This window comes from Balaenoptera physalus (assembly GCF_965194825.1).
Source record: "Balaenoptera physalus genome assembly, chromosome: 6".
Classification (NCBI taxonomy): domain Eukaryota; kingdom Metazoa; phylum Chordata; class Mammalia; order Artiodactyla; family Balaenopteridae; genus Balaenoptera; species Balaenoptera physalus.
This window is the reverse complement of record NC_138885.1, coordinates 36,730,718-36,743,295: the sequence shown is the minus strand read 5'-3', so window position 1 is coordinate 36,743,295 and position 12,578 is coordinate 36,730,718. Positions and strand designations below refer to the sequence as shown.

Below are 12,578 nucleotides of genomic sequence, written 5' to 3'. Positions count from 1 at the left end.
ACCTCTGGGTTATTCTGAAATAACCTCTGTTCTCTTGATTTGGAGCAGACCAGGGTCACTCTGTTGAGGCCCAACACTGAGGCTATGGGTAACTTAGTGGAAATGACACCTGCCTAAGCCCCTTACAGTGTGGTGGGCCTCATTAGCTGACTGGAAATAAAGTAAAGCCAAAGGATGTTTGGCACACAGATAAAATCTCAAACAGCAAGACATAGATAGTAAAACATCAGCCTCACTGTAGTCATAAAAGGAATAAGATGTTTCAAATTATTAAATAGAAAAACCTAGGATTGTATGTATTCAAAGGCAAAAAGTCTGATCAGTCAATTAAATGAAAACTTAAATCAACCTTGAAAAGTATTATACATATAACTAAATTACCTCTCAATTTGGTATCAGTGATAACATGACTAAAATATTATAATTTTTCAAATACCCCCAATAGTGTTTTGCATGAATTAAAAAAAATCAACAATAGCAAGACAGTACAGTAACAACAGAATGTTGTGGATCAGATATCTTTGTTTTCAGTACTTCCTGAAAAAAACAGTTATCACTTCATTTGTCTCATTTTTAAGAAAAAAGTTAACGAAGAGTAACATCTCAGCTAACACAGTCAATTAGTGGTTGTCCCTGTAAGTCCTGTGGTTTATGCAGTCATTTTATCTCCGATTCTTTTCTGATACAATGGGAGGAAAAAAAGATCTACTGTATACTTCTTGGAGAAAAGTCAGTTCATAGCAACAATTTTTAGTGAGGTAGATATTAAAATGAAGCAAATAATTTATGTACTTCAGAATCATATCATTAAACATTCTGATAAAAAATATTGCATTTTAAATTTATCTTACTAAGGGATTTTGGGTTTATCATCTAATTACTGCAGCCAATGATACACCCCCAAATATTATTGATTTTTAACAAAATAGGCAAATCACACCAATAAGAATTCTATTAGGATTGGAAATGAACATATGAAAATCTGGTACAAATCAAGGTTAGGTCCAATTCTTGTGGCGCAAATCATTTCAAATATTACATTTAAATCATTTTAATTAGAAAACTATAAAAGTAAATTTAAAATGAATTTACTTATTTTTAAGTGGAGACTCTTCCTGTTTTGAGTAAACTTCACTATATGTAGGATTTGCATTTTATCCATGTATCCACTTAGTAGACATTCATTTAGGAGTTTCTTTATAGCTTCTTCTTGTGGGTGATGATTGCAGTCTGCAATTTATTTTATGAAGATATTAGTCTTGGAGAGCATTTACCATGAAGAATGTTTTGTATTTATGTTTAGCATTTATCTTTTTAAAGTTACTGTATTTAAGTATGAAAAAAAAGCCCAGACACAAAATAGAAGAAATCTTCCTCTGAGAGTAATGAATAAAATGTGGATTAGCATAAAGAGTAATAATAAATATATTTTACCCTGGCCTTCCCTTAACTCAAAACACTTTTATGTTCTTATTAAAAATGAAATGGTGAGCAAAATCATTGTGTCATCTATCATTCCAACAGTGGGTGTTTATTTAAATAAGAAATATTTAGTAAAATTAAAAATATGTGTAAATAATATGTAAAATTAGAAATATTTTTAATATTAAAAATTCAGATATTTTTCAAATCTTGATTGGAAAGACTTTGACTATACTCAGGAGACTTGAAATCATCTTACTTATATACTTTGATATACTGTAATGACTGGAAATGTTTAATGTTCAGGGCAATTGCTTTCAGAGTAAGCCTTATATCCCCAGACAATCGCTATCTATCAAAGTAATATTTTTCTTTTGGTAATTTACGAAAACCACAACAAACATGACCACAGGCTAAGTAAATATGGGAAAATCAGTTGAACAGGGATATCTTCCCTTGGATTCACAGTGCTCTATTCCCTCTTACAGTGCCACTGGCAAAAAAATTACTCTCTTATTTAAAATATAAATATAAATATATATATATAAATCTACCCTGAATCAGCTCCATGATATCCAGACAGGTTCAGTAAAGGCTAGCATCACATTCTGTCTTACTTGAAGACAGTAACAGTATTTAAAATGAACAAATTTTTAGCTTGCTAATCCACTTTCATTACAGAAAATTGAACCTGGGTTATATATTTCTGTGTTACAAATCTGCCTGGCATGCAACATGCTAAGATAAATGCCACCTTGCTTTTAGTCACTCACATGAGAATTACAGCAAAAACACTTCAAAAAGAAAATGAATACATTTTAGAAAATATCTAATATTTTCAATTTCAGAAGACAAAAACAATTTGAAGTACTAGAAGAAATCTACTGAATTTAACTATCGCTTGTTTTTATTCACGGCAACTATTTCAGATGCATGTGCTCTCTGTATGGAAAGTGTGATTTTCTTTAGATTCTTCTATCTTATGAGGGTACATTTGGAACTGAATGTTACTGAGAAAAGGATAAGTCTGTGGTCTGAGATCTTAGATTGGCTGAGCTTTCTTGGTCACTGTGTATGGTTGGCCAGTAGTGAAGTTAGCAGGAACAATAATTCAAATTAATTAAATTAGTTAACTTAATTCAAATTAACTAAATGAATTCAACTCAATACCTCGTCCTGGTATCTCTGATGATTTTTAGCCCTATTCAGTGTTCAGCAAAAGTTTTCTGTAGCGGGCCAGGTAATAACTATTTTTAGGCTTTGTGAACCACATGGTCTGGGTAGCAGTACTAAACTGTTGTGGTGAGAAAGCAGCCGCAGACAGTAAGTAAATTCGTGAGCTTGTCTGTGCTCAGGAAATCTCAACAGGTTTTCCTGAACAGTGTGCTTTTCTGGATGGTCATTTTGCTGCTGGTTGTGAACTTATTCCCTACTGTGGAATACTCTAAGACCACCACAGTTCACATTTGCAGCAAGAGAGGCGGCTAGGCTGCTCTGCCCTAGTGCGTTTTTAAATATCCATTATATATGAGTAGCGTTCTTCAATCTTTTTTTTTTTCTTTTTTTCAAAGTTTCGTTGCAAAACTGATAAATGTATTCCATTCTGGTGGAAATGTGACACCGTGGATGACTGTGGTGATGGATCTGACGAACCAGATGACTGTCGTGAGTACACTGGCAGATGCAGGAATTGAGAATTTAGAGCTCCTTACATCCCAGACCTGGAAAATTGAAGCTAGATCTTAAGTATTGCCTTCTGATAGCTTTCCAAAATTGAAACAGAAAGGTTTTATGTCAGGAGTTAAAAATACAGCAAAAATTGTTGCAATGTCTTGTGTATGTCTCTGATCAGCACTTTGTATTAGTTTTCTCTTTCTCAATTTCTTTTTTACTTGTAGAATAACTAAACTCTTCATGTAACAATCAGGAGAGTAAAAATCAGCATGAATTTGACTTAAGATATCATTAAATCAGAAGCAAAAATGGGCAAGTTTTCAGAATGCCACTCAATGACTGAAATCTTGACTTTAGGGATATGATCCTTCAACTTTTCTGTCAGTATTAAAATACTGAAAATTCTTTAAAAGTCAAATTTTTCCAATGTAAGTCATTAGTTGGCTGTTAGTCAATTTACTATGCTCTTAGTAGTTGCCTTAAAGTGACTACCAATTATGTCTTGACATTTGACTGTCATTGGCATGGTTAGGTGCTATTTTTTTAAGCTATCTTTGGTAACCTAGGTTGTAATGGACAATCAGCAGACTTTTCCTTGTTAACCTTTTATAGTTCACTCCATGGGTCACTCTAATACTGTCCTGTCAAGTTGAAGATGCTTGTAGTCAATCATGATAATTCCCTCAACATCCCAGTAGATGGTTGCCTTGATTTGGTCTTGACAATCGAGTTCAAGATCCTTAGGCTTGCACTAAAGAAAGAAGTATACTGTCTTAGTGAAAGCCAGCTACTTTCTGCTACAGAACTTTCCACCACATAATTACAAAGCTGTTTCAAACTTAGGACCTCTAGATAATTACTTGGATGAGCTGTATTCCATCTCTCTGGTCACTACCAAGTATATCAAACATTTGAAGTTTTTTTGCATATCTCATTTATATGTTTGAAATCAGTAAATAATATATTCAGTGAGAAGGAAAAAGTTTTAAAAGTCATTGCTTTTCTAATATTATTTTTCTCTTTCTGAAAGGTCCATTGCCCTTTGATTTTTTTTTAATAAAGTTTTTGTTTTCACTGTGATGGACAATATATGAAGAGTAGTATCTGTATGACATAGGTATACTATTATGCCTGAATTATTCTTAAGTTACTGAATTAAAAAAAAATCAAGGAACGAGAAATTATGGTGGCCAATTGAGATTTACACAGTAAAATTTATTAATTTTCTCACAATAAATTGTTCTGTGATATAGTAAAGTAAATACAACTTATTTTTGTAATTTATAGAAATAAGAATGAATGTGTTACTTTAGTTCTCATATTAAGATGACCTTTCCTGCCCAGATTTACTAAAGTGTTTTTTGAGGAATTATCCCCATAATGACCTTCAGACAATGTCAATAGCACCCAATGCGCTCCCTTCTAAACTATTTACAGCTCCTGAACTCTAATTTTAATCTTGACTAAAATTTCATGCTGTAACCAAACTCATATGAAAAATTAACTACAGCTTTAGTATAACACACTTTTTACATTTACCCACTTTCAGAATATTTGGTGAACAAATATAACTTTAATGTCTTTTGAAGGGAACCAAAGAGGCATCTGGTATCTAAGAGTCTCTGTATGATCCTTATCCTGGTTAAATACCAATACTAAGTGTTTTTATTGGTGACATTATCTCTGTGATCTTTTAGTAAATGATCTATTTCTTGGAGTTGACGGGTTAACAGCTTGAACATCTGTAGGCATGACATTTTATTTTGAGAGTCATGTTGAGGTGGAAAATGATGTACGTGTGTCTGTCGAGTGTTTAGACTTCATTTTTGAGTAGCTGCATCATCAAAATTTGCAGATATTAAGAGCCACTGACAATACCTATAATTTCACCTGAAAAAGCAGAAAAGCTTGATACCAGGTTCACATACCTTCAAACTGCAATAATGTTATTTATGCAAATATAGTTAAGAGTGATGCATCAAGAATTCTCTGGCATCATAAGTTTGTAATTATATTTCCTATAACACTCTAATGCATCAAGGATCATTCTAGAGACACATTTAAAGGTCACATAGGCTTCCTAGTTATTTAACAGACACTGGAACTCCTTTAATATTTACAACCCTTCTTACGGAAAAGTTTTGGACAACCTCACTTGTACTGGACAAGATGACTGTGGGGATGAGGAAGATGAAAGGGACTGTCATAAGTCACCTCAGAATGTTCTGTTCTGTCTTACTTCTGACTCCGAACTGAAATTGGTCTAAAAATTACTATCCATACACCGTAAGTTCATAAAGTATTGAAAAATACAACAGCAATTATGGGCAAAGAAATATTAAAGGAATTCGTATGTGAAGCAACAGGAAATAGAGGAAATGCAAGTTTAGATCATGAGAAAATTAAGTATCGCCCAGTTTAAACATTTAGTGTGATTAATTAATAAATGTTGTAAATTGAAGGTAAATGACGTTCAACATTTTAGAACTCACTTCTGTGGAAGCCATGCATATATTGAGAGTTTTTTTTTTTCATGTTAAGAAAATTTTGATTAATATTTTAATTATAAACGTGTAGTTTATCTTCCAAAGAAAGTTCAAAATATAATTTATTAATGTTTGATTGACTGATTTGAACTAATAAACAGCATACTATTAATCTCAAAATCAGTGATTAGTAACACACATTAGGATCATCAGTGAAAAGATAAGTGTTTATTGCAAGTTGTGAGAAGACTTCAGAGTCAGATGTGGATTTAAACTTCAACTCCGGCACTTGAAACTTGTATATTCTTGGGTGAATTATTAGAATCCATGAGACTTACTTTCCTCATTTATAAAATGGTCATGGTGATCCCAAGGTGAGAAGTTTATAATGAGATTCAATTAGTAACTATATGTGAAAGAACCTAGCCCAGTGCATGATACAAAGTAGATATTCAATAGATCCTACTTTATTGTTATTATTGCTTAAATAAACTCAAAGAATATAGCAAAAACTGCTTTACCGTGTAGGAGATATTTATTATAATAACATATGTATGGTATATAAAAATCTTTACCAGTTACGACATTGTCCTTATATATTAATAAGATTATAGGAATAAATATCAATAATTCTGATTTAAAATGTGATAGTTATAGAAAGTATTTGCTTTAAGGAATGCTGGGGAATATGTATTGAGGGAAGATGTTTCTCTCAACACATTACAGGCAGCAAAGTGATCAAAGAAATAATTTTTTAAGTGATATTGGAATAACTTTTAAAAAAATTACAATGAATTGTGCTCTGCTACTTAACCTCTCAATACCATGTCTTTGAAATGAGGAGACATTTAAATGTTTTAAATATATATATTTATATTTATATGTTGTTAATATCTTTCTTCTTACTGTTAGTTTATAAAATCTAATCTGGAGGTCATCTGAGCTGCTCAAAGCTTAACTGCACATCTGAAACTAGTAGCTCTCTGGATGTGAGACATTCACTTTGTGCTCTAGGATATGTTTAATATAATAATATAATAAATATGTTGAATGTCAGAAAAGCTCTGTTTAAGAAGTCATGAGCTAAGATTGTCATTCCACGATACCTATATGTTTCCTCCTCTAGCGGAATTTAAATGTCAGCCAGGCCGATTTCAGTGTGGAACTGGGCTCTGTGCTCTGCCCGCTTTCATCTGTGATGGAGAGAATGACTGTGGGGACAATTCTGATGAACTCAACTGTGGTAGGTGACTACATTCTTAACTAAGGAACACGAATCTACTTCTTAACTGATTATGTCTGCACTGATTTAAATTTAGACACAGGCTTTAGCCCACATTTTTTGTTCTCTCTTTTAGACACACATGTTTGCCTCTCAGGTCAGTTCAAGTGTACCAAGAACCAGAAATGCATCCCAGTAAACCTCAGATGCAATGGGCAGGATGACTGTGGGGATGAGGAAGATGAAAGGGACTGTCGTAAGTCACCTCTAACTGTTCACTCTGACCTCTGACTCCCAGCTGAAATTGGTCTAAAAATTATTATTGTTCACCATAAATTTATACAGTGTTGAAAATATAACTGCAATGATGGGCAAATAATTCCAACTAGATGTCTATTGGGATGGTTAAGGAACTCTGTATAAAAATATATAGAAAATTAAAACATGGGTGATCTTTACTTAAAAGCTACCTGGAGATTATTACAAACATGAAAAAACATGCATTCATCCACATTGTCCTTAAGAGAAGCAGCAAAAACAAATTACAGGTGATTATGGTGCTTTTTTTAAAAATACAGATTTTTTTTTTTACCATATTAAGTAGCTGCAGGTAATTTTCTTCTGTTGATTTAATTAGTTACTTGAAATCAACTCCATTTTAAGTAGAGATTTTTTTTTCCTTAATAATAACATATTGAATGTATAATAAGAAACAAAATTCTGGGCAAAATAACCTAACAAAATCACTTGTTAAAAACTGTAAATAATACTCCTTCTAATGTATCTTAACAAGCTACTTCAAAAGACAATTGTAAAATAATTTTAATTCTGTTCACCTCTTATTTCAATCTCCCATGAAAAATAAATATACATAAAATGGGAGGCAGAACAGTTTATACATCATATACATACATGCACGTAGGCAGACCGGCACATACACACACATACACGTACATACACACACAGGATCTGAGCCATAGAGCACCTGTCAAGTTCAAGCTTTCAACAGAACTGCTGTCAACATTTCTGTCTTGCTGAAGTTTTATTTTATTCCTCTAAAACTTTTATTAGTAAATAATGTGCAGTCATCCAGCAATTTGATTAAGATGGTACATTCAGAATAAAGTCAGTACCAGTTCTTTATGGTTAGCCATTCTAGAAGCTGATCCATTAAACTAAGATTTGTGAAGCAGTTTATAGTTTGAGTCAGATGTTCACCTCTTCCCTCAAAATCTCAACACAACTAGAGGTTTTGATAAATTCTATGCCTTTTTTTTCCTCATTCACTAAATCTTCTGATTGTAGTCTTTTTCTATTTACAAAAACACTTATGTATAAATTCTTAAATTTATTTATCTGAAAAAAATTATTTTGAAAGACCCTGAATTCTTTATTTGTAAATTAGTTTCAAAATATCTAATCAAGGTGGGGTGGTTTTGAAAACTCTGATTTTTGTCAAATGCATCATTTGCAGAAATATGTTTTATTTATTTATACTGGAACAGGTAATAGGAATACACTATAGATAATTAAAAGTTAAAACTTATCACCTTCAGGGTCTTATTAATTAAAAGATGATAGATTTTCAATTGATTAACTTAAAAATTTATTTGTTTTTTAATTAGAATGTCTATTCTTGTCCAAAGCTACATTTTAATAGATGCTTTCCTCTTAAGCCGAAAACAGCTGCTCTCCAGACTATTTCCAGTGTAAAACTACCAAACACTGCATTTCCAAGCTGTGGGTTTGCGACGAGGATCCAGACTGTGCAGACGCATCAGATGAGGCCAACTGCGGTGAGTGTTTTGTGACGGTGGATCCTACCTCTTGCATTTGTATCATCATCCGAGATGGCTGTAGTGAAATGAATTTGAACACAATTCTGATACAACTAGGGTCTAACATGCGAAAGTTTTTTCTCTGTGCTCCCAGAGTCAATAACCTCAGGTTAGCTATTTTATAAAAAGCATGGAGCGGTAAAGCAGAAGGGTTAAGTATTGCTTTAGCATAAGTCAAAACTGTTTCTAAAAAGACAGATCCGAAAGGTAAGATGAAACTGTCTTCTTATGTTAGCGTATGCACATGCTATTAGCATTTAATGAATAGAAACAATAAAACGCTATTTTCATATTGTTCTAGGCTTCATTTTTCTCCTTAAATACATACGATTGTTCATTTATCCAATGGTTATTGTTCATTCTTAAACACGGTGGGGAAAAAGAAAAAAGATAATAAAAGCATCTGTTCTGTTTTAGTAGATGACAGCAGTCATTTAAGTTAGCATGTTTCTGAAACATTAATATTCTCACTTAAGATCAATTATTTTATTTACAGTTATTATTACTTAACATTGCAGAAATGGAGGACATATGTATTCATTTTGCTTAATGCATTTGATTCTATCCTGAATATGTCAACAGTGAAACAGAAATAAAGTAATAGTTGTCATGTGTAACTCATTTTTATCAACATTTATGAAATATTAATTGAGGCTATTTTTTAGGTGACTGCACCAAACTTGGCATTGTTGGGGAAGCAAAAAAGCATTTAATCTAGTAATTGATTAGAAAAGACAGAGTTTGTCCAAACTAAAGACAGAACCTTCAGGCTTCTTAGAAAAAATTGTGTTAAATGCATTTGCTGGATTCCACCCTACTGTTAATTAACTCTTCTGGGAGAAATCAAAATGACGAAAATCATTTAGGTTCTTTGAAATTCCATTATATTGAACAATACTCATGAGCTATATGTATAATCACAGGCAACAATATGTCATTAAGAGTTTTTTTCTAGTACTGTCTCCATATAACTGTGTCTTCAGGACATGCAACCAGTATGGCTTATCACTTTATAGTATCATAAAACCACCATTTCTCACTTTGTGGTATTGACCTTCATAATCAATTCACAGTGCATCAAACCACATCCATCACCAGTTTGTCCATAACACTTATCAAGGACTTTTTCAGATGAGTTTATATTACTGGCTATTTTGCTCTCTTGTCTTTTGTATTTTTGTTTACCAAAGCAACAAGGAATAATGACTTATATTAGCTATCTGAAAAATTTCTTGGATGAAATGTTTTTTTTCTCTATTTTACTCTTCTTCTTCCTCACTTTGATGTGATTTAACTGTTTTGGTATGTTACATTGTTCAAACTGATAATTATTAATCATCATAATAAGAATAATGCCTAATATTTATGTGGTGTTTACCGTATGGCCCAAGAAATGTGTTAAAGGCTTTATAGCGATTACTTCATTTACTCTCTTTATTATCCCTATTTTACGGTTGAGGAAAATGAGATCCAAGGAGTAACTTACCCCAAATCCTACAGCTAACAAGTGGCAGAACTGGAACTTGAATCCAGGGTTATTTGACACCAAAGCCTCTGCTCTATGACCATAGCATGAATCCACATCATTTTTTCTATATAAAAAGAAAATATTTAAATATTTTCCATTATAAAGTTATATAGAATTCTCCTAGCCACAATTATTGCTTTAAGTTCCAGACCAGTATACAAATATATACATACATACAGAAAATGGGGGAAAGGATGAATAAGGGTTACCATGTAATTTATCTTAAACCCACTCTAAAATGTTACCGTGGACAGGTGCTAATTTAATTTAAAGAAACTTCTTCTACATCATATTTTAGCATGGAATTTTTCAATCCTTATTTTTGAAGGAGCTAAAAGACCACCTCTTTCCCCTTTCTTCGGTCTTCAATACATATAGAAATGCCATGTATTTTTGCTAATTCTGTTAACACCCTTGTGGGATAGTTCCTCGTTTGATGCTTTATTGAGTGGGAAAGAAACATAACACTCCTGAAAGATTAACCCTATCAAGCTAAGGCCTTATTATTTGAATCTGAGTTACATGTTTCTTTGTGGGTGAGAATGGGCCTTGTCTAGAAGAAGGGATGTGTTTCACTATTTCACATGTCTAGTGGCCTAGCAGGTTGTAGTGTAGACTTGCATTAAATGCTGTTGAGAAACTGGCCCATTCGTTGTTGCAAAACCTCCATTTGCAACCCATTTTTATTTCAGTTGCCGTCTGTACTTTCTTAGCCCAGTGCTCAGTTTAGGGGGAGATTCTTTTTTACTCTTGGAGTTCACCTAGCCCTTACATCTTATTTTTCAGCACCAATATTTGTATTTATCTATAGTTTTATATCTAATTGTCTTCTGTCAGTTCTAAAGTTCCAGGAACATAGTTTGTTTTACCTTGACCTAAATTAAACAGTTTGGTTTGTTTTGCTTTTAATTGTGTAAATAAAACCAATGTAGAAGCACACATGCAAGGGAGAGGGAGAGAGAGACAGACAGTCACTATAGAAACACCTAACAAAACAGAGCACAGTAACTTAACACAAACAAAATACACATGTAGTATAGGGAACTAAATAACCAGTAATGTGCAAATATTTTTTAAATTATTTGATTTTTATATTTACCAAAATATCACATGTTTATTGCAGTCAGCCCAGTGTAGCTTTTGAGATCTTACGAGTACTTGCAAATTTAACAGCTAATGCTCAATATTTGTAAAAAATTGTATGGTAATCATTTCTAGGTTAGCACAAGGAGGCTTTGAAATCACTTTGAATAGATGTAGATGAAATATAGTTTAGGAGTCTTTGTCCAGTAATCTAGTCATGGTGAGACTTTGAATTTAAAAATTAAATTAACTACATAGTTTCCCATCTTATTACAGCTAGATTTTGAGATGGTTGTATTTGAGTCCATGAAAGCTACATTTGGCACGTTTGGATTTAAATTGAAAAATATTTTTAAAACACCTTTTAATTCTATTTTTGTATAAATATAGATTTAAATCTATGCTACCTTCACAGTTGTAGCAAGATACAGTGGGCCTGTCTTATCCACAGGTTCCACATCAGCAGATGTGGAAGGCCGACTGTACTAAGCTATTTTGTCTAAGGGACTTGAGCATCCATGGATTTTGGTATCCGTAGGGATCCTGGAACCAATCCCCTGTGGATACCAAGGGAATATTGTAGTTTTAACTTTGTTTTATGAGTTGTTAATAGTTATTATAAAATTATTTCTTTTTGCCTGAGGTTGTTTATTCTTTCCTCACTCTATGCCCAAATAAAAGAAAGCTTTTTAAAACGTAGATATACACACTTCTACTAGACTATTGATGTTAACTACTCTTGGAAGGCTGTTACACTATTTATTACAATATTGGGCCAGCGCCACATTTGAACACCTGACCACAATCAGTAGACTACTCCAACTGTGGCAACTCTGGGCTTTTCATTAAGAATCTCAGTTTCAAACTTTCTTCACCTTCTGCCTGCCATTTTCTATTTTAGGAATGAAATGAGCATTTAGGGATTTGACGGATCTGTACTAGATTCATAATTCTTTGTAACAGAGTTGAAACTTTTCTACAATTTGACTCTCATAAGATGATATCAGAATATGTCTTTCCATTATGTTCTCTCTCCCTGGTTTATAGTTTAGATTCTCAGTGCCCTAGATCCCTATGAAACATCCTTTCCATCAGTTTTATGCCTGGGCTTTCCTGGTCAACTATGAACTCACCACTCCGCTCTCTAGAATCAGCTGTTTGTGCTGCCACATCGCTCCTCCCTGTGGTCTCATTTCCTGCTTTCTTCTCCTACATCATTTCAACTTACCTAGAATTCTGTGTCATCAAAGAGAGTCTTGCTTTCACGCTGGTTCAGAGTCGTTTGCTGCTTTTGAACAGTCTTGATTTATAACCAACCTGCTGCT

At 33.1% G+C, this 12,578-nt stretch overlaps 1 protein-coding gene across 1 annotated transcript in view; it reads left to right on the top strand.

The window, feature by feature from the left end:
* LRP1B (LDL receptor related protein 1B) overlaps window positions 1-12,578 on the top strand; it is a 1,885,740-nt gene that overhangs the window by 1,659,640 nt on the left and 213,522 nt on the right. The window contains exons 64-67 of the mRNA XM_082465229.1: window positions 2,994-3,087; window positions 6,709-6,825; window positions 6,941-7,060; window positions 8,481-8,600. Coding sequence (XP_082321355.1) covers window positions 2,994-3,087; window positions 6,709-6,825; window positions 6,941-7,060; window positions 8,481-8,600 — 451 coding nt within the window. The remainder of the gene's footprint in view (window positions 1-2,993; window positions 3,088-6,708; window positions 6,826-6,940; window positions 7,061-8,480; window positions 8,601-12,578) is intronic.